The sequence below is a fragment of the Physella acuta genome, unplaced genomic scaffold (genome assembly GCF_028476545.2).
Source record: "Physella acuta isolate Inbredline_101_S28 unplaced genomic scaffold, ASM2847654v3 ptg000486l, whole genome shotgun sequence".
NCBI classification, from domain to species: Eukaryota; Metazoa; Mollusca; class Gastropoda; family Physidae; genus Physella; species Physella acuta.
This window is the reverse complement of record NW_026732005.1, coordinates 157,722-180,804: the sequence shown is the minus strand read 5'-3', so window position 1 is coordinate 180,804 and position 23,083 is coordinate 157,722. Positions and strand designations below refer to the sequence as shown.

General features: G+C 37.2%; 1 protein-coding gene across 5 annotated transcripts; it reads right to left on the bottom strand.

The window, feature by feature from the left end:
• Positions 1 to 8,892: 8,892 nt before the first annotated feature.
• Positions 8,893 to 22,320, bottom strand: LOC131944218 (retinoblastoma-like protein 1). Of its 5 annotated transcripts, none has more exons than XM_059304752.1 (26): positions 22,111 to 22,320; positions 20,773 to 20,906; positions 20,245 to 20,457; positions 19,865 to 19,921; positions 19,216 to 19,280; positions 18,856 to 18,981; positions 18,449 to 18,609; positions 18,249 to 18,313; positions 17,472 to 17,646; positions 16,826 to 16,992; positions 16,355 to 16,436; positions 16,005 to 16,154; positions 15,754 to 15,836; positions 15,459 to 15,579; positions 15,039 to 15,131; positions 14,713 to 14,824; positions 14,235 to 14,551; positions 13,251 to 13,466; positions 12,281 to 12,412; positions 11,978 to 12,067; positions 11,465 to 11,716; positions 10,879 to 11,002; positions 10,529 to 10,659; positions 10,260 to 10,322; positions 10,001 to 10,159; positions 8,893 to 9,472 (listed from the first exon to the last, which is right to left on the bottom strand). In XM_059304752.1, exons 1-26 carry the CDS (start codon positions 22,246 to 22,248, stop codon positions 9,296 to 9,298), a joined length of 3,603 nt encoding a protein of 1,200 aa, XP_059160735.1. In that variant the 5' UTR covers positions 22,249 to 22,320; the 3' UTR covers positions 8,893 to 9,295. The 5 variants fall into 5 exon arrangements, with proteins under 5 accessions (XP_059160735.1, XP_059160736.1, XP_059160739.1 ...); XM_059304753.1 differs by having other exon boundaries at positions 8,894 to 9,472; positions 20,245 to 20,445; XM_059304756.1 differs by lacking the exon at positions 13,251 to 13,466 and having other exon boundaries at positions 8,894 to 9,472.
• Positions 22,321 to 23,083: the final 763 nt, after the last annotated feature.

Genomic DNA, 23,083 nt, shown 5'->3' with positions numbered 1-23,083 from the left:
ACCAAAACAGGATGTGTTTACACATTTTTACTGTTGACCAAAACAGGATGTGTTTACACATTTTTACTGTTGATATAAACAGGATGTGTTTACACATTTTTACTGTTGACGAAAACAGGATGTGTTTACACATTTTTACTGTTGATATAAACAGGATGTGTTTACACATTTTTACTGTTGATATAAACAGGATGCGTTTACACATTTTTACTGTTGATATAAACAGGATGTGTTTACACATTTTTACTGTTGATATAAACAGGATGTGTTTACACATTTTTACTGTTGATATAAACAGGATGTGTTTACACATTTTTACTGTTGACGAAAACAGGTTGTGTTTACACATTTTTACTGTTGACACTGAAAACAAAGGATTAGTATTAAACATTGTTCATAAAATTCACTGTGCAAGACCCTTTAAAATTACTAAAAGGGAGACAACAATGAACGAGTTTAAAAAGCAATCATTCCAGAGTTACCAGACCTATCAAGGGAAGTGATCTCAAGCGCAATGTATCAAGGGGACGTAACTCTATATTTTTTTCACCTACAGAGAGAAGTCTTATAGAATGTAAACACAATTTAAACAAGAACAATTAAGTAAAACAACAGTATTCTGAGTGAGTGATGTATGTTTATTATGTGAGTGAAGGTCATTACAAGATCGATGGGTATTTTATAATTTGTTTTTACTTTTAAAGTATATGTGATAATATCGATGAACATGGTTGTGACTGACTAAACTATTCTATTAAGTAAGGCTTAGTAAGGCGTGTATCAAATATATATATATATATATATATATATATATATATATATATATATATATATATATATATATATATATATATGGTAATCTATCGTTTTGGGTACGTAAAATCGCCCGCGACTAGTAATGTGAAAAACAGGTGACTCCTTAAATTTTAATAATTATTTCACATTTTGAGGAGGATTTATGTTTTGAAAAATACAAAAATGTTTCCTTCTTTCATTTATGTACCTGTTTTTAAACAATTGAATTAAAACTTTTCAGTAATAAATGAAGACTAGCGATATTTCCAACAGATGCAACCATGCTCATTTACTATAGCAGCCATCTTGTTTAAGTTTTTTTTTATAGCGGATATAGCGCGAGACAGGCGGAAGTCACTCTATTTTACAAATGGCTGCTGTTTATATAGCAAATCTTGCTCGCAAACACTGCTGTTTAAAGTTAATTTCTGGCATATATTGATATATTTAGCCATTGATTTAGGTTTATTATTCATTTATCTATAATATTTGACACAAATATATCACAATATACTTCTACTAAAGCCTTGACAATGAGGTAACTTTTTCGTACATTAATAGCCGCGGGCGATTTTACGTACCCAAAACGATAGATTACCATATATATATATAATTAATATTATATAATGATATATATGCCTTAATAATATAATTAAGAGAAAGTGATTCTCCTCAATTGTTTTGTTTAAACTACAAGGTTTATTATGAGAGGAGGGATTAGAGATTGAATAACTTAATTGGTAACTTAATGAGATCAATCTAGCTCTAATCATAATGAGTACTTGTCATGAGACAGTGACTGGGAACTGAACTATCTGCATAGTCCCATCATATGCAGAATCTACTTCACCGTCTCTGCTAAGATCTCAAATTCGTACATTTACTTCTTATAATATACTTAAATTTACTATAATAATCCAAAATCTCTGAATACCAATTAATTAAGGCATGATAGAGTTGTCAATTTTTCAGTTTTTCGACCAAAGTATTAACTTAGTACTCAGATTAAATAGTAGTATAGTTAATTTTGTTTCAAAAACTGAATATAATTAGTACCTTTTTCGTGGTAACCATGCGAATGGACTGAGTGATATCTAAGTGTGGTTTTCCATTTTTTTTTTATTGTATTAATTCCAAAACAATGTGTGTAAATCTGTATGTATCTTATCTTTTGTAACTCATTTTTGTACAAAGTGTCTTAATTAAACTATTTGACATTCAACACACTTGATCTTTACTAATCTTTATGGGGTCTTTCTTTAGATGATGTTTCTCCATACAGATGACATGAAGTGTTATAATCTTATAACATCACAGTACATCATCAGAAAACATCAAATGTCTTGTAATATAATTATCACAATTATCCCAATAATGCAACATAAATGGTTGTAACTATTTATCAAATACAATCTGGTATCATGGGAACATATCACCACAAATAATGACCTCAGATTTGTAGTGTAAAAAGTTTTACAATAACCATTAGGTATGTGTTGTTATATTCTTCCTATTACATTTGAATTCAACAATGAGTAATTTTCACATCTTTGCTTTGTAAGTTGGAGTTGTTTTTGTTTAAAAGTTATTCACTTAAACCTTTTCACATGGGATGTTAAACTTCATTTTTTAAGGAAATCAAATTGTGAAATGATTTACATGAATTAGTAAACCAGTTTCCTAGAAAATGCTTTTTTTTTAAATGTGTTTATTATTAAACGGCTACCATGCTAAATCTTGATCCCACTGTGACGCTCTGCTTGTTATTTTCACTGTTGTTGATTTTAGTTCAGCCGTAGCTTAGTGTCGTCTGATGTAGTTTGTGGGGATGGCATGGCCTAGCAGTATATCTTTACACTGCCAACCCAAAAGCTTCGAGTTTGGGTCTCGGGCTCAAGTTTGTTGGACCACTGAGTCCACTCAGCTCTGATGGGTACCTGACATTAGGCGAACAAAGGCAGCTGACCACACTATTCCCTTGTATGCCGAGGTAATTGAAACAGATGAACTCTGCTTCATCTACCCCTTATGTCTTGGGAATGAACGAGAAAAGATGATGTAGTTAGTGCTGTTTAAAAACATGCTTCTTAGTATATTGTCTTATACTGATTATTGTTTGTATGATTTATCTAAATTTTTATTTTTGGAATTAGTTTTGTACAAAGGAATATTCAACTTCCATAATGTAAGTTTTAACTTATTCCCTGCTTCAATATACCAATCATGTCAGACAGACCAACTACCAATGTCATGTGAACAACAAACATTGCAAAACTTTTTAGACAAAACATGGTTTGGATATTTGCAGTGGACATATTTATCCAGGGGGGGTAAAATATATAGGTCAGGTCACACCCTTAACCTTGTCTAGGATATTTGTGAGCAAAATTGGCTGTCAATTTTTCTGGCTGTCAATTTTTCTGGCTTTTACATTTTTTCATGAAACTACCCTAATGATTGTTAGTCTAGTTATAGACTGCCAAGAGCTCATGGCAGTATGGCTATGTCCAAGTTTGACATTTGACCCTGGGTGCCTAAAAACCCCAGCACACAAGATGGCCTTCATGTCTGCAAGTCTAAACAAAACATGTAAACTAGGAAGTCTTGTACATTTTTTTGTACCTGTTTTTTTTTATTTTGTCAATAATTTCATTAATAGTGTCAAGTCCAGATAATGATGATCATTTATTTTATAAAAAGAATTTCTATCTAAAAGTTGTTAATGATTGCTTTATAGAACCTTAAAAATTATCTACTAGCTGCAGCTAGCAGGTCATCAACATTCCATTGCCTCACTGATACTCTAATTAATGAAATTAGCTGCAGTTAGTAGGTAACTTTTATTGGCCACTTGTGTGGGGAATAAGATCAGACATTCCACTATCCTCACAACTTGATCTGACATTCCACTATCCTCACAACTTAATCTGACATTCCACTATCCTCACAACTTAATCTGACATTCCACTATCCTCACAACTTGATCTGACATTCCACTGACAATGTAACAAGACACCAGCAGTGAGTAGAGCTGAGTTTATTTGTTCATCAAGTTAAAGCAATCAATGTACAAGATTCAAAAAACTTTTTCTGTGTAAAGTAAATTATAAACAATTTGCAAATAAACACACACAGTGGCTGGGCTAAAGAAACGTTTACATTTTGTAACAGGTTGCACTGAAGTATGAGAGAAATAAATTGATAATCATGTCTCTCAGAAGATAAGACTGTCTTGTGCAGACAGACAACTGTCTTAAGCATAGAGACAAGCTGTAGCAGATAATTTGAACAGGACATACAGCTCTGATGGGTGCAGAAGAAATGACCCCCTCATTTCCCTTACACCTGTGTCCTACTTCTACCAATTATCATTATGTCAGATGACATTCTGTCACCCCCAACTAACATGTCAGTGCCTATTGACATTATGTCACTGCCATATGACATAACCAGTCACAGAAAACTTAAAATCAACATAAGCATGAAACCATGTACAAAAACAAAAAATTGTGTATATTTATATATATTGCTATTATATTCTTTGTATGTACATACCAAATGAAATAAGTTTTCTTAAATATAATCTACAAGATAAACTGTACATTTAAAACAATCTCTATCATACAAAACAAGACAATCATAAAAGGTTCAAAACAAATAAATGCGCTAAAAAGAAATGCCCCAGCTTAAATGTAAAATAAAATTTTAAAATATTTTCACACTAATTTTTTATATAGACAGATGCTAAATTCACAAGAAGCTTTTACAAAATAATTCCATCCTAGATTGTGTCAGCAACTAAAGCTGTGAGAGTCCATGTTACATAATGATCTAAGCACAGTCTTAAATGTTTGAAGGAAGTTAATTCAGCAGAAACTGGTAAGGCAAAGCAAGCACTGTGTGTTCAAACATAGAAATAAAATCATTCCACATGTATAGAAAACAATGAAATCATTACACATTTAAATGATTTATGAAATAATTTTACATGTAAGGAAAACAAAACCATCATCCATTATTATGTTAACAATAAATTCAATACACATGTAAAGTTTACATTAACAACTTTGAATAGTTGGGCACAGCTCATTACAAGAATATTAGACCACTAAAAACATGATTTAGTATGTGGTAGGCTGGTATGTCCATACAATAGGCTGTTCAACATGTTACACAACATGCCTGAAAGGTTAGATCCTCTATAGAGGGCCAGTACAAGTTACATTCTGGGGTGTACTCACTTTGTCAATACAAAATATTGCCTTCAACATGCTTTCTTTACCACAACTATGAAGTGGAGTACAATCCACCACAATACTGAGGTGACAATCCACCACAATACTGAGGTGACAATCCACCACAATACTGAGGTGTAGCACAATCCACCACAATACTGAGGTATAGCACAATCCACCACAATACTGAGGTGAAGCACAATCCACCACAATACTGAGGTGAAGCACAATCCACCACAATAATGAGGTGTAGCACAATCCACCACAATACTGAGGTGTAGCACAATCCACCACAATAGGTGTAGCACAATCCACCACAATACTGAGGTGTAGCACAATCCACCACAATACTGAGGTGTAGCACAATCCACCACAATAGGTGTAGCACAATCCACCACAATACTGAGGTGTAGCACAATCCACCACAACACTGAGGTGTAGCACAATCCACCACAACACTGAGGTGTAGCACAATCCACCACAATACTGAGGTGAAGCACAATCCACCACAATACTGAGGTGTAGCACAATCCACCACAATACTGAGGTATGGCACAATCCACCACAATACTGAGGTGTAGCACAATCCACCACAATACTGAGGTATAGCACAATCCACCACAATACTGAGGTGTAGCACAATCCACCACTATACTATACTGAGGTGTGGCACAATCCACCACAATACTGAGGTGAAGCACAATCCACCACAATACTGAGGTATAGCACAATCCACCACAATACTGAGGTGAAGCACAATCCACCACAATACTGAGGTGTAGCACAATCCACCACAAAACTGAGGTGAAGCGCAATCCACCACAATACTGAGGTGAAGCGCAATCCACCGCTATACTATACTGAGGTGTAGCACAATCCACCACAATACTGAGGTATGGCACAATCCACCACAATACTGAGGTGAAGCGCAATCCACCACAATACTGAGGTGACAATCCACCAGAATACTGAGGTGACAATCCACCACAATACTGAGGTATAGCACAATCCACCACAATACTGAGGTGTAGCACAATCCACCACAATACTGAGGTGAAGCGCAATCCACCGCTATACTATACTGAGGTGTAGCACAATCCACCACAATACTGAGGTATGGCACAATCCACCACAATACTGAGGTGTAGCACAATCCACCACAATACTGAGGTGAAGCGCAATCCACCACAATACTGAGGTGACAATCCACCGCTATACTATACTGAGGTGTAGCACAATCCACCACAATACTGAGGTGTAGCACAATCCACCACAATAATGAGGTGTAGCACAATCCACCACAATACTGAGGTGACAATCCACCGCTATACTATACTGAGGTGTAGCACAATCCACCACAATACTGAGGTGTAGCACAATCCACCACAATAATGAGGTGTAGCACAATCCACCACAATACTGAGGTGTAGCACAATCCACCACAATAATGAGGTGTAGCACAATCCACCACAATACTGAGGTGTAGCACAATCCACCACAATACTGAGGTATAGCACAATCCACCACAATACTGAGGTGAAGCACAATCCACCACTATACTGAGGTGAAGCACAATCCACCACAATACTGGGGTGTAGCACAATCCACCACAATAGGTGTAGCACAATCCACCACAATACTGAGGTGTAGCACAATCCACCACAATACTGAGGTGTAGCACAATCCACCACAATACTGAGGTATGGCACAATCCACCACAATACTGAGGTATGGCACAATCCACCACAATACTGAGGTGTAGCACAATCCACCACAATACTGAGGTGTAGCACAATCCACCAAAATACTGAGGTGTAGCACAATCCACCACAATACCGAGGTGTAGCACAATCCACCACAATACTGAGGTGTATCACAATCCACCAAAATACTACTGAGGTGTAACGCAATCCACCACAATACTGAGGTGAAGCACAATCCACCACAATACTGAGGTGTAGCACAATCCACCAAAATACTACTGAGGTGTAACGCAATCCACCACAATACTGAGGTATATCACAATCCACCACAATACTGAGGTGAAGCGCAATCCACCACAATAGGTGTAGCACAATCCACCACAATACTGAGGTGTAGCACAATCCACCACAATACTGAGGTGAAGCGCAATCCACCGCTATACTATACTGAGGTGACAATCCACCACAATACTGAGGTATGGCACAATCTACTAGTAAGGAAGTGAGGTACGGAGATGAGCAAATGTAAAAATAATGAGCTGCCGAGATCAAGACCGCAACAAGAGGGCCCCGACTGAAAGTGTCATGGTTTGTGACGCCGTCAACAAAACTTGCCTGACAAAAACTTACTGACATTGTTCAAATACTGTCACGCAAAAACAACATCTCACCAACTCTCCTCTTACTATTTGCATAAGAACTTCATAACATAAAACCAACAAATGAATAGTATTCCTATCCTCCACCACTTTCTAATATAGCCGCCCTAGGTTTTCTTATCATAGGGTAGACATGTTACACCGTATAAATATGATTTTTAAATGAAAGAATGATCTCAAACAATCAAACAAGATATTCTCTGATGTTAACAAGAAGAGGCAGGACTTTACTAGGAACCCGAGTCAAGCAAGTGATAAAATCAACAAACAGCTGAGGGCTGATGAAATATCTCAGTCATGCTATGTCTTTATCTCATCCAAGACAGGTCTACACCATCAACATAAACACATCAACATTAACAATTAAGTTCTGCAATTTAACAAGCACAAGCCTCAACTTTGACCCCTGGAGCACTTTACAGAGCTCAACTTTGACCCCTGGAGCACTTTACAGAGCTCAACTTTGACCCCTGGAGCACTTTACAGAGCTCAACTTTGACCCCTGGAGCACTAGTACAGGCCTCAACTTTGACCCCTGGAGCACTAGTACAGGCCTCAACTTTGACCCCTGGAGCACTAGTACAGGCCTCAACTTTGACCCCTGGAGCACTAGTACAGGCCTCAACTTTGACCCCTGGAGCACTAGTACAGGCCTCAACTTTGACCCCTGGAGCACTAGTACAGGCCTCAACTTTGACCCCTGGAGCACTAGTACAGGCCTCAACTTTGACCCCTGGAGCACTAGTACAGGCCTCAACTTTGACCCCTGGAGCACTAGTACAGGTCTCAACTTTGACCCCTGGAGCATTAGTACAGGTCTCAACTTTGACCCATACAAAACAAAACTATGTAATACTCCTATGTATTCATCAACTAAAACAATAAAACAAAAAGCTCTATTTGCAAGCATTAGCCTTAAGTTTAAGTGGTAATCTGAAGGCTTTACACCTCTGTTAACTTACCACCACCATGTCAAATGATTCAGCAAAATCTTCGAATAAATCAGCAAGATGAAGTAGATTCCATGAAAAAAAATTGTAGCAAACATATTCCATTTAAAATTGTTTTTAAAAAATCCATATCCAGTTGCCTAAATTATTTGTTAGGCTGAATAGATTAAATTAATCCTCTGAGAACTGACTGGTGTGGGCACTAATCCTCTCAGTACTGAGTTATGCAGGCACAAATCCTCTCAGAACTGACTAATGCAGGCACTAATCCTCTCAGTACTGACTGATGCTGACACTAATCCTCTCAGTTCTGACTGATGTGGGCACTAATCCTCTCAGTACTGAGTTATGCTGACACTAATCCTCTCAGTACTGACTGATGCGGGCACTAATCCTCTCAGTACTGAGTTATGCTGACACTAATCCTCTCAGTTCTCACTGATGTGGGCACTAATCCTCTCAGTACTGAGTTATGCTGACACTAATCCTCTCAGAACTGACTGATGCGGGCACTAATCCTCAGTTCTGACTGATGTGGGCACTAATCCTCTCAGTACTGAGTTATACTGACACTAATCCTCTCAGAACTGACTAATGCAGGCACTAATCCTCTCAGAACTGACTAATGCAGGCACTAATCCTCTCAGTACTGAGTTATGCTGACACTAATCCTCTCAGTACTGACTGATGTGGGCACTAATCCTCTCAGTACTGACTGATGTGGGCACTAATCCTCTCAGTACTGAGTTATGCTGGCACTAATCCTCTCAGAACTGACTGATGCGGGCACTAATCCTTTGAGAATTGACTGCTGGAGGCACTAATCCTCAGTACTGACTGATGTGGGCACTAATCCTCTCAGTACTGACTGATGCTGTCACAAATTCACACATATATCAGCTGCCTATCACAGTGCCACCTACTGCCCAAACTAGTCCATGCCAGGCTTGAGCCTAACAGTTGGGGTTGTCCATCGTCCCAATGTCCTGAAGTCTCTTGATGAAAGGGTGACCACTGGCCAGCCGCTTGGCCGAGCTGCAGACAGAGTCCTCCTTGTCCACCTCCAGGACACGCTTGGTTGAGGACTTGAACACGCCCTGCTTGATCATCCTGTTGATGGCCTGGAGGTCCTGTTGAATGAAAACATTTGGTGTGAAGGGGATAGCAATAACACGGCAACAGGGGCAGGTAATTTAAAAAGGGGGAGGTAATTTACAACCAGCAGTGAGTTCAGAAACTATACATTTAAACTATTTTTTTATTTATATAACAGAGTAATCTGCTGGATGAGTCTTTGCTCTACCTTCAAGTTTAGGAATATTTTTGGTAATTATTCTACCTACTCTGTCAGTTTAAGATGACAAAAAACAATTTTTTTTTAAAGTAACAATTGATATTAGATGCTATCATTTTAATATGAAGTGCATGCTTGGAAAATATCAATCTAGCCCTTAAAAGTAATTTTAAAATAAATTTATGACATCACTTTTCTTCTGCTAAATGTGTTATACTTTGGCTCAACCTGCACAAAATGTTCTTTAAGATTTTTAAGATCTCACAGTTATCCGGAATAGCACCAGACTACACCATTGTTAGAATAGGTTTTTCACAAGTTCTGAGGAATAAAACCTGACCCGACCATTGTTAGTATCAGTTACCTTGGAAGGGCTGAGGTTGATGGAGTAGGACATGCCCTGTGGCAAGGGTCCAGTTGTCCCTCTATGGGGGGAGATGAAGAGTGGGTAGCTGCTGGACACCCTACGGGGTGAGGAGGTCAAACACCTGACCGCAGGTAGGGGGGACAGCTTGGGCAGGTCCTGAAAGGTACAGGAAAATTAACATTCATTCAAGATAAGCACATGTTTTAGTAGTTACTGTACTATGTTACAATGTTTTCTCAACTTTCTGAATACTTACCGATGCATCATTATTTTTTTCTGCAAACTTGAGAGCAAAGTTGCGAATCTTCTTTAGATAAACCTTAAAAATTAAAGTGTTTTAGCTATTTGGCCTGTGACCAATAATCTGAGTTATAATATGACTTTAAAAACAAAAAACATACTGCCTAATATTTAGGAATTAAAAAATGGTAATTTACATGATTGACAAGTTCCCCCCAACACCCCATGAATCATGATATTATCAATGACTGACAAGTTTCCCCCAACACAAATCAATCCACTCACCAGGTTGTAGAACTTGATCAAGTCTCCCCGCTCCTCCTCCACATCGTCCACACTTCCCCCCACAAATCTGGTGGGTGTGGGGGGATGGCTGCTGTGTGGCAAGGTACTGGACGACCTTACTGATGGATGCTCTGGTCATACACACACAAAAAAACAAATGAGGAGGTAGCACCATTATCCTTACAACAAGCTCGTATTAAATTTAAAGTTTACATGTATAAAATGCCAAGTCTCACATTATGTCTTCCTTTATGCACATGTTAAAATTATGGCTAACACAATCAAAAGCTTTGTAAAAAACGAAGTTTAAGCACTGAAAGAGCTAATAAAAGATTTCTGTCAATGATTACTTTTATCTCTGTCTTTATCAACATTGACAGGTGAGGACGTTCCGCTGCCTTCGTTACTTTTGCTGCTGTCACTGCTACCTGAACCATGACGGTGTCTTGTCGTCAGTAAGACACTTCTGTAGACCTAAATACAAGAAATTAGAATTAAGGTCAAGGCTAAGGTCAGGAGGAGGGTCATGACCATGACCAGGTCAGGAGTAGGGCAAAGGCTATGGTCAGGATAAGGGTAAAATACAGGTAAATAGTAACAGTGAATTTGCCTTGTTAATATTTTTATAGGTATCATATAATTTATGACATAAGGCCCCATCAGTCCACTGAACTTAATTTTCAGTACTTTGCCTAGTAAGGGGAAAAAAAATGCAGCACTAACAGAAAAAAAAAATCTAAATCATCATCATAGGAAAACCTCTTGAGGTTTTAATGTGCAGGAGACCAGGAGATGGGGACAATCAAGTACAAAGACGCAGGCCTGGTAGGGGTTAAAACAGTAAACTTAAGACTGGTGTTCTGCGACCAAGACAAAGATGGTGCTTCCCCCCCCCCTCCCCAAACTGCATGTATGATTAACCAACAGGGTACTTACATGGCTGTGGGCCTGAGGCTGGAGTCTGTAGCACTTCATGATGTTCTGAAAGGTCAAGGGTTTCTCCGTCACCTTGGCGATCAGGTACATGGAGCACATGATCAGCTGGTCAAGGTGTCTGTCACACATCAGATGGACATGGTTGACCATCGCGTACTCAAAGCATGTCCAGATCTTCTTCAGCAGTTCATCATCCTCAATGTCCAGTTTGTCAAATAGGTCACGGAGCCGTACGCTGGCTAAATGGTACACCTATAGATAATTGACCATCTTAATCAGTCCAGGGGCATTATTAACTCAAATTGGGCATGGATTTTTAGTAATTATAGTAATCGAACTCGTGTGAGCTTTCATTTTTACATGGAATGAGCCGGAAACAATGGGAGGAAAGGGGAGAAGCTAGGAAGAGGGTGCAATTGACACAAGAAAATTCTGGGAATGGGGAGGAGCTTTTATCAGGCAACAGCTAGGGAAGGGAGGAGGTGGGTAAGGGGAAGAACTAACTCTACTCACTTTTCTAAAGAAGAGAGCCAGAGATCCTGTCCTTTTGGGCTTGGTGTAGCTGTGGTCGGGCTCAGTTTTATCCGTTTTCACCAGCAGTGGCTGGAACATACAGTAACACATAATCTTCAATTATTGTTAACTATTAATTATTACCATTGTGGATAGTCCTCTTGGCTAGGCTTCACACCACTTCACACCAAGAGACTAGTACTAGCCCAAAACTTAGCAAAGAAACACTATCAAAAAATTGTGTATGATTGTTGAAATAGTAGAGCTATACAGTTGGTATTGTGGAAGAGGTGAGAGACCGACCCTGTATGGTTTCCTAGAGATGGTGATGGTGCTGGGAGCTGAACTGATGGAGCCTGAGGCTGCCGTGGTGGCCACAGTTGTAGTGGATGTGACACTCCCTGAGGGCTGGGCTATCTGGACGGGTATCAAAATCTGATGAAAACAAAAACCATTTCTACACATGCTTGTTTCATCATCAGTTAAATGGACACCTCAAGGAAATGTTAACTTCAGTCTAACAACAGGCCTCAGCCAATCAACATCAGTCTAACATCAGGCCTCAGCCAATCAACTTCAATGTAACAACAGGCCTCAGCCAATCAACTTCAGCTAACATCAGGCCTCAGCCAATAAAATTCAGTCTAATATCAAGCCTCACCCAACAAAATTCAGTCTAACAACAGGCCTCAGCCTAACAACCTAACATCAAACCTCAGCCAATCAACATTAGGTTAGTATTCAACTCTGAACAAATTAGTATTTAAATAATAAATCTCTGCAAGCAGTACAAAAGATTAGGATTTAACAGTTTAGTTTTATAAGAAGTAATAAAAAACAGGCAATCAAGTATTATTTATAAGCTACTGGCAGCATGGTCCCCTACCCATTAACTTATATGTTGTAAACATTTTGAAATATATTTTTTTAGAAAAGTCATCCTCACAATTTTGTTCTCCATTACACTTACGCACAATTTAAGTGGCATCCATTTTTTTACCACCACTGCATGGTGTGAAAATTACTGAAACTTACACAATGTACACAACTGGCGCACCTATGTTCAACACAACAACAGGTCATAATCATGTCATTGTCATGGTCAACAATATTAAAGGTCAGTCACCAATGACAGGGATAATAGAACTTCGACAGGCTAGAATAACCCGTGGCAATTATAAACTTGACTGACCACTCAGTTAAAAGTTTATCCCATCCAGCTTACACAGCACTGGACCAACTTTTATAAACATTGAAAAACGGAGAGCGCTACCTGTCTTCCATCTTCATTGATGGCCACAATAGCCTGCTGGGTGGAGCTACAGTTGGGTTTCCATATGGGCGTGGTTAGAACACTGCCACTGCCCGCAGCAGCCGCGATTATCGTGTGTTCCCCAGAATTCTGGGTTTTCAGAATGGTGGATGTGATAACAGGAGGCGGGGAATCAGATCTTGGAAGTGTCGATGTTGGCGCGAGAGCCGAAGCTATCTGTAAGTTTTGGGGAAAATTTTGACAATTTTTTTTAGTTTAAATTTTTGTTTACAATACAAAGTTTTTTTTTATTTAAAGACAAGGTTTTATGACATCATCCCTCCCTCTTGCACCCCTTGCACTGACATGAAAACAGGAAGTGGAATATTTTAACTGCTAAGAAAGCCAAAACAGCTCACGTTTCAAATTCGAACTTTCAGGGCGATCTGATACCCCTGAGAGTGATGAATGAACAAGAGAGGTAAAAGGTTAAAGGTGAAAAAGTGACATGAACAACTAGCTCAGCAGTACAAAAACAATTTCAATCCTTGTTTAATCATGGAGGTAAAATGGTAGTGTCTTAGAAAGTTGAATGTTCACTACTTGAAAACAACTACTTGCAAACTTTAAAAACTACTAATTATGATTTGAATGGGTTTCTCTTTGAGTAGATAAAAAAAATTATAATTATTCATCTTAACAAAATTTTTTTTTAAAAACAATTTTGAAATTTGTGTAAATTTAACAGAAAATGAGCTAAGATTGTTTTTGTTGTCACTGCTGATAACTATGTCCAAATGTCATTTCTTGTGTTTTGTTCCTCCAGATTATTCACATCACTTCCTTGTTTTTCATTAATTTGTTAACCCCAGCCACCAGATGCCAGTGTGTTGCACCATTGAACCAAACCTTGGTTAAACAAAAACTTAACAAAAACCAAACTAAACTTCATGCAAAAGTAAAAAAAAAAATAAGCAAACAAACATGCAGTAAAAAAATGCTTACCTTGTTTGAGACGATCAGTGTGTCCGACATTCCACCCTTTAACTGACTCAGCAGAATAGAGCGGGAAGCAGAGTTACTGTGGGAGACAGTGGGCAGTTGGTGGGGGGAGGAGATGATGGTCACCCCTGAAGTGGTCACCGTGCGGGTGTATGTGGTGGTGTTGAGGGTGGAGACATTGGGTGGGACAGAGATCGCCTGGGACAGCGGCACACTGGACGGTCCAGCACCAAACAATCTTCTTTTAGCATTGCCAGGAGACGGGGAGCTAAACCTGTCAGATGCCAGTGGTGCCCCTGGTGACTGGGGGGGCTCAGAGGCTGAAAGATCACAATACATTCAACTGATCAGCTCTACAACTAAACCATTGTAAGTTACAATAAGTAAGCTAATACTAAATTAATATGTGATGGGGCACAAAATTATAATATTAATTTTGTCAAATGACGTGAGTAAGGAAAGAAAAAAAATTTCTTTTTACTTTTTTGTAAACTTTTGATGTCACCCACAAGAGATCGAAGCCTTGGGTGTTTGGCGACGGCAGCTGTGGCCATACCTTGCTTGCTGCCCTCCATTAGGTTCATGGGCGTCACCTGCAAGGTTTCACACAAAATAATAGTAACCACAATGAACAGTACAATAAAAGCTTTAGCCTTTACTCTCAAGTCTACAGGAAAGGAATGATATTCTACAGAAAGATGGGAAAGGGAGGATGTTTATACATGAAAGTGATGACCAACATGTACACACAGTGTACACATTTAACAAAGTGTACACCAGTAGCATGAACATCCAGAGTGTACTCACATCCTCACAGTTAGGCACTGTGTTGTCTTTGATGGCATCCCAGACTGGGGAGTCGCTTCTCCAGGCGTAGCTCTCTAGAATACTTTCCTCTATCTGGTAGACACAATGTTTACACAAACTTTGTATTTCTAGTTTTTGATGTACATAGGTTTCATTAATTAAGACGTTATCCATTTATGACATCCACAAAATGTTTTCTTTTTTATTTTAGACCCCTACCTCAATCCACACTAAACAAGCATGTGAATGCAACAACCCCACTCCCCCAAAATATAACTTTTTTGGACCCCCCCTCATGTGAATATCATAACTGGATGATCCCTAACCATCAAATAGTTATACCAAGCAGAAAACTAAACAGTGTCATAAAATCCAGTCAATGAAAACAAAATGTAACAGTGCATGCAGCACTAGACTCACATGATTCAGGTGTTTGACAACATCTCTTGACAGCCCTTTCTCCGCCCGGATGATAATCTCAATCACCTTGTAGAAGTGATAGCTGCCCAGCTCAAATATATCCACAATCCACGGGAAAGTCCTGATCCAGGAATTATTTTAAAAGGAAAAATTACAATGTTTTCAGTGAAACTATATTAGCAGTGACCTTTTTTTTAATTGCCTTGCCCAATTCCTTCATTAATGTAGAGCAATTTAATATTTTTTAAAGTTCCCTATTAAAATACTAAAAACAAATTTAGAATGAATAACCTGCCTTTGAGAGTTGTAGGAGAAAATGACAATTTCAAGACAACAGGCGAACAGGGAGCGATGAAAAAAATCATTCTCCAGCAAACCCTGAAAAAATAATAGCCACATCCAGTGATAGGTTCAGCATCTCTGTTATAAACTTTGAGATTAACAAAGTTAAGGTAGATATTATCAACAGGAAACCATCAGAAAAATATGTGTGATTTATGGGCTCAACAAACCCAAGAGTGTCCTAGGGACATTAGCATCACCTACCAGTAAATTAATCCCTTTATTTTCTCCTCCTGTCAGTCGTTTTCTCTCCCCTAGTGCGATGGCTTCCAGAGTTTTATAATACAAGCTTTCACCCAACTGGAGTCTCTTGCGGGCAAAGTCAACAGTGGCACCCGCATGACTTTCACTTGACTGAAACAAAAAGGCAGTGAATACATCAGACACACTCTATTGGTTCATTTAAAACAATACAGCAAGGTAAGACAATAACATCAGGTCTTTGTAGATAAGGTTTAGATTCGGTAAAATCTCATTTGTCATAGTAAATTTCCTATTTTAGATGTCTTCTGGAGTATTAGAATAAGATGCATAATAAGATGCAGCAAACTTACTTTTGCATAGTGTTTACAAAATATTTCCCCCATCTCCTTCACCCTTTGTGTGATCTCATCTTGTGGATTTACACTGCAGCTCCTGTATAAAAAATGATCAATCATTAGTAGTCTGCTTTCGGGTTAGAAATATACACAAAAATCAATCATTAGTGATCTGCTTTCTATAATACTGAACAATGGCAGGCAGTACATTTAACAGTCAATCATTAGTGATCTGTTTTTGGCAGTTCAGGATTATAGTGCGAAGTGACCAGTCAGTTTATATTCTTCAGCCCTTAGCCTAAAAATATTATAGACATAACTATTCCTTTTTCATGACAAACTGTAAGTCTGCACTTTTTGTGACTTACTTAAATGACAGGAGACCATCGTGTGACTTAAAGACATGAAACTATTTTTGTGATGTAGTTTAAGACATGAAACTATTGTTGTGACTATGTGAAAGCGTAAAACCCCTTTGTGCCTTACTTGAAAATGTCTAACAACAAATCAGATGGGGATGTCTTAGACCCAGACAACAAATTCTGCAAGCGCGACACACTCTGGGTGGCGGTGGATACAGGGGTTACACTAAGATCCTTTTCTTTCAAATACCTGCGTCCAGTCAGAGGAGTGGACGGGGTCAAAGATTTGGTCTGTTGGTAGGTAAGAGATCAGCACAATATTATCAACTAATAAAAAGTAGTAGCAATAAAAATACCTGGTTGGATAACTGCTAACAAAGCAACAAACCACTGAAAATTAATTTTCACTGTACAACTTGTGCTGATATTCATAAGTTACCTATTTATTTATGCTAAGTACTTAAATATTTATGGTGGAAATACAGATATTTATGACTTTGTTTTTAACAAAAATATGTCTAAATATTAAACAAGTTGAAAGGCATATTTACAAAGTGAGGAGGTTGTATTCTAAAGAATGGTTTAAATTCAAAGCAAATTATTTTATGAATTGTTAAATAAATCAACATTTTCAAGACACTGTAAGTATAATTCAGTACTGAGTTAAAAAGTAATTTTTATGTAAAATAGAAAAAATGGTCATATACATGGGTATCAGAACAAAATGTATTATAAAAAACTTCACCTTAGCAACCATCAGCCTTTCTTACCTCATCAAAATGCTGCTTCAACGAGCGTTTGACCTGCATTTGCTCAGCCAACTCTGTTGTGTTCTGTCCCCCTGGGGTTCCAATCTCCTCGTTAGCATCCTCACCCAGAAATATTCTCTCATCAAAGTCACCCACACTCAGGACATACTCTTCATATAAATTATTGATTATTTTTCTAGAAAAAAAAAGAAAATATATGTTAGTCTTCTTTCACCCACCTTCTACACTAACTTAAACCATATTTTGTTTTCATAAAAAAACTAATAAAAACTAAGGATGACTTACACATTATATTTTTTTTTAAAAAGGTAAATATTTAAATTATTACTATCTCTCCCTTATAAGGGCACAACTGGCTCAAGACAGGCAAAAAACAGGATGTAAACTTGGCACATCACCCCCCCCCCCTTGTTTCAACAGCTTTTACATCCTCTCCCAGCACATTAAACTATCTCTCCCTTATAAGGGCACAACTGGCTCAAGACAGGCAAAAAACAGGATGTAAACTTGGCACATCACCCCCCCCCCCCTTGTTTCAACAGCTTTTACATCCTCTCTCAGCACATTAAACTATCATTAATGGATGGTGAGGGGACTGTTAGGTCTCCATCTGGAGAAACTGAGCTCATAATTTCTGGGTTCTCAAGCATGTATTTATTCAACTACACTATGCTGTCACATTAACCTGTTTACTGCATGCATTTATACAACTAGATTATGCTGTCATCACATCATGTTTTAAAAAAGTAAAACAAAACAAAGTAAATTTTCACATACACATTTTCCTCAAAGTTGCCAAGCTCCAGTATTGCAGAAAGATTGGTTGGCTTTCCCACCAGTGTCTAGGAATGGAAGATATTTTTAAACTTTTATCTTACTAGTAATAAAACAATATTATATGCAACTTATCAGCATTGGCTTATGTTTTAACCCCGTATAATCTTACAAGCAGCGTAACACAAAACATGTCAACAGACCTTCTTGTCAAACAACTTCCTGATGTGTGGCTTCCACCAGTGTTCTTTGATGGTCTTAGCCTCCACCACCAGCCCATCGTGTTTATCACACAAAATCTGCATGATGCATGGGGTGCTTGCTTCTGGCTTCCAGTTTACACTTTGAAAATCTTCTGGCAAACCTGTAAACAAATTTACCTGTATACATTAACTGAGAAAACAAACCAGGTAATCTGTATGTAGACAGTGTTTTGGAGAAAATGTGGAATTTGTTTGTGGCACAATACCACAAACTATTATTTCATTAAAAGAGAGAACAGGACTAGGAAATATGTTAGCTAAAATTACTTTTTACAAGGTGAAAGCAGTTTATATGCTGTTGTTTACTCTAATATGTTAGATTAGGTGTAAGTACAAGCATGTGCTACCTTCAAAGTCTCTGTTCAAGAGATCTTTTCTTCCTCCTAAAACTGCGTTGGCAAAGATCCAGTCAATACAACACAGCAGCAGGTGATAGGAGTTGACCAAGTCATCACTAATAGCTGGGAAGTTGCCTGCAATATCACATTATAACCAATACATGTTAAAATCACACATACTGTAACGTAAGTTAAAATCTCACACGATCCAATATAAGTTAAATATTACACACAAACTGATAAACGTTAAAATATGCAATCCAATGCATAATGTTAGGTGTATCTAAAACAATTTGTCTTAATATTTAATTTCAGTTTATGAATAAAATGTAAAGAAAGGTAGTTGCTCATCACAACAATGAAACTTGCCTTTAACAAGTACAAACAAGGTCCAGGCAAACTTGAAAACTTCGTTTGATGTGCAAGGTAACCTCCTGGAAAATCAAATGGCTACGTTAATTGTGTGTCCATTTAACCAGTAAACCATTAGCCACAAGGTCCAATCAGTCATGATTAATCTGTATTACAATGGTCACTTGCAACAAGTTTCAGGACTTAAACTATTTTTTAAACATGTACATTTCTATAATTAAGTAGCGCTCTAATTACTGAATTGTCATGTAGAAACTGTGTAACTTAATTTTTTAATATATCAGTTATCATCTAAACTTAAGAATGAAAGGGTGTTAATATTTTTTAATAACAATGTCTAAAATAGTGACCTTGTAAGTTGAAGGGGTGAAATTAAAATATTAACAATACATCAAGCCCTTGATATGTTGTTTTTTGTTTTTGTTTTATATTAAAAAAATCATTAGTGCAAGAAGAATTAATTATTTAGCTTAGCATTTGTTAACTTTCGCTCCACAACAGTTGCGTGCTTATTAAAGACAAGTTTTCCTCAAGTTGTTAGCGCAACACACAAGAGAGAACTTTCACCTTTATTTCATGTAAGAGCAAACAGGAATTAGCTGAAACAGCCTATATACTACACCAAAAAAAAAATTCTTTCTTGTACCCTTCTGTTAGCTGCAGTCCTTTTTTAGTCCATTTTCTCCTTTTCTCATAAATAGCTCTGATGATCAGGTGTCAGGTATGATGGGTAAGGTATAAGAATGAGCGTCAAAGGTAGGGAGCATTAATGATATAAAAGGAAGAGAAAAAAAACTTAGACTGTCAATAAAATAAAAACTAAAAAAAAAGTTTAACTGCCTAAATGGCTATACTACTAAATGACAAGTTATTTTTATATTATCTATATGTGGAACAATTGTTTATATAGGGATGAATTGTGTAAATATGTTTTGACAAACAGCCTCATCCATGCAGGTAGAGCGACATGCAGAAAAGCATCTAGATGGATCATGTAAACATGTTACAACTCTTACTCCCCCTTACCTCTGCTTTCTTCCTCTCTGTTGCCGTGGTATTTCATGGGCTGGGTTGATGAAGATGTCCAGGAAAATTGGCTCAAACTTCTTGAAGATAACAGTAGACACTGCAAAGTTCCTCTCCAGTTTGTCGATCTTGTCCCTGAAGGCTTTTGGTAGGCTGGCCATGTCTGACCATTTCCTCATCTTGTTGAAGAACTGTATCAAACTGTGAACAGAACTATGTTTCAGGGTAAATGATAAACAATTAAACAATATGAAATGATTCACAAAATATATAACACTTTGATTGCCATTACTCCCCTGTCAATTGTCTTCATTCTGTTTAATATTTTTTTAATTAATTTAAATTTATGATAATCAATTTATATATTTTTAGTATAAAAACATAGGCAATCAAATAGTTAATACAGTAAAAATGCATAATGACAAATAACTACAGATAATATAATTAAACATGGCGTGACTATATAACCAACTTAATGAGTAATAATTAGTAATAATATTAATTGCAATAGTAAACATGTATTGCTACCTAAATTTTGATGATCTAAGCAGTCTGGTAAGAGAAACACAGTTCCCTTCTATGGTCCCCTGACCCACAGTAGGGACAGAGCCACGTCGGCAAGCCTCATACAGTGCACAAGCCAGCCATTGCATTTGGTCCCCCTGGAAACAAAAATTCACATGCATGAGAGTGGGGCATAGAGACTCATTGTTTGTGAAAATTATTCATTACTTTTTCAACCCAAAACAAATGTAACTTGATCATAAGAAAATATCACATGTTATAATTTTAAAAAGTACATTATCAAAAGCAAAACTATTATAACTAAATCTGAATTTTCTTATACCAAGTTTAACAATTTAGAATGGACAAAGTTATTAAGCTCAAATTTCACTTGGGTTATAAGATACAAAAAAATCCTATTGAGTCACATTTTAGGTGGGGGGATGGGGTTAACTTTAATTAATCTAAGACTGATTTATCATTATGCAAAAATATTGACACAACCTCAATTTGGAAAAATAATGTTTAAAAATTTCAAAATTGCAAAGTCTAGGACCTAGGCCTAGTCTACTTATTTAGGCTCTTTTGGGCTATAGCTTGATGTGATATTTTAATTTTAGTTTAGAGTTTAGGCCAGTAATACAGTAATTAAGTTAAAGCCGTTTAACTCAGTTCAAGCTCTATTTTTTTATGTTACGCCTAAATCAGACAAGGTCACTAGATCTAGATAATAGAGTTCTGGACCTAGAATCTAGATTTAGTCTAGCGAGTAGCTAGAAAGACTAGAGTCTTATTTTTATAGATCTAGAATCTAGATTAGAACTGTAGCAGCTAATAGTCTAGATCTAGATCTACTAGATTTAGAATCTAGATTATAGATCTATATTCTATTCTAATCTAGCAGTCTAGTCTATCCATTATCCAAGTCTAGTGAATAGCGATGTCCTCACACTGCCACACACTACACTACTACTACAGTGATTGAGAGAATAGTCCTCTAGTAACTAGAAATCTAGATCTAGTCTAGCTAAGCTAGACGTCTAACTAGATCTAGTAGCTAGTCTAGATCTATTCTTATTCTAGATTTAAGATTCTAGATCTATACATTCTAGATGATCTAGAATCTAGAAATCTAGATTCTAGAAATCTAGATTAGAATTTAGAAGCTAGACAGTAGAATGACCTAGATCTAATAAATTAATAATATAAAATGCAGTAGAATCTAGTTTACTTTTGATTAGTTAGGCCAACTCATCATAAAGTAGATCTAACTATTAAACTAAGCCACCTGATTCGACCCGTTAGAACTGTCCCGTTATTTTTTTATTTATTTTTTACACTTCAACAGTTGCTCCTTCTTACCTCGAGGGTGTAATTCATCTGAATCTTTTGATAATTTTGCCAGGCTTCTTCTTTGGTTGATGAGTCCATGTTAAGATCCTGGCAAATTTCCTCAAATCGCTGCAAAATAATTTCTTCTCCATCTTCAGACAATCCCATCTTAAGCAGTTTTAATGGTGTAAAAAAACTAAAACACTGCAAACTCGGACATTTTGTAGTCTGAAGATCGTGTTTTACTGAAGAGCTACACTAGGAAGCTCGTGGCGGGAAATGGGACGACATGTCCCTGGGTTGCGGAAATTTTTACCAAAGCTAGAAATCTCAAGCTAAATAATGAAATGATATTATTTTTTAAATAAACCGGTAGTGATCTCCCCTAAACTTTCTCGAATATTCTTATATAAAACAACAAGGGGATGGTAACTGGGGATATAGTTATGATTTTTAATCCATTTTAAATACTAAAACTTTTAAAAATAGAATAGAATCTCAGTAAAAAACAATTGCGCACCAAGCGAACGCCTAATAAAGGTGTGTATAATAGTGCGCAATATTATTAGTACTTTTAAAATTTACATTAGTTTTTTGAGAAATCGGAAGTAGCGTAAATTACTACTTCCTGTCAACGGAAATTACTCAAAATTTAACAGAAGGTAGAGAATTAGATCTTTTACTTACATGTGAAATTTCATTTATCTATCTGAAATAGTACTCAAGTTATAGGCTTTTAAAAAATTCAAAGTAGGAAAAGTACCACTTCCGGTTATCGGAAATCGCTCAAAAGTTGATACGGATCTACGATTTTGATAAAATACTTATATATGAAATTTCATCAACCTAGCTGTAACGGTATTCAAGTTATCGTGTTTACACACGGACAGACAGACAGACAGACAGACACACACACACACACAGACATACGGACAAGATTGCAAAATTATGTTTTTCCGTATCAGTGAGGTGTAAAACGTCGAGATTTGTAAAAATCTCGATT

Excerpts from the sequence above, each read along its gene's own strand:
- LOC131944218 (XM_059304752.1), bottom strand. The coding sequence starts at position 22,248 with ATGGGATTGTCTGAAGATGGAGAAGAAATTATTTTGCAGCGATTTGAG. Across the intron at positions 16,155-16,354 it reads TTTGTAAACACTATGCAAAA|TCAAGTGAAAGTCATGCGGG; the intron begins GTAAGTTTGCTG and ends TTTTTGTTTCAG. Across the intron at positions 10,323-10,528 it reads TGATCAAGTTCTACAACCTG|GTTTATCTAAAGAAGATTCG; the intron begins GTGAGTGGATTG and ends TTAATTTTTAAG.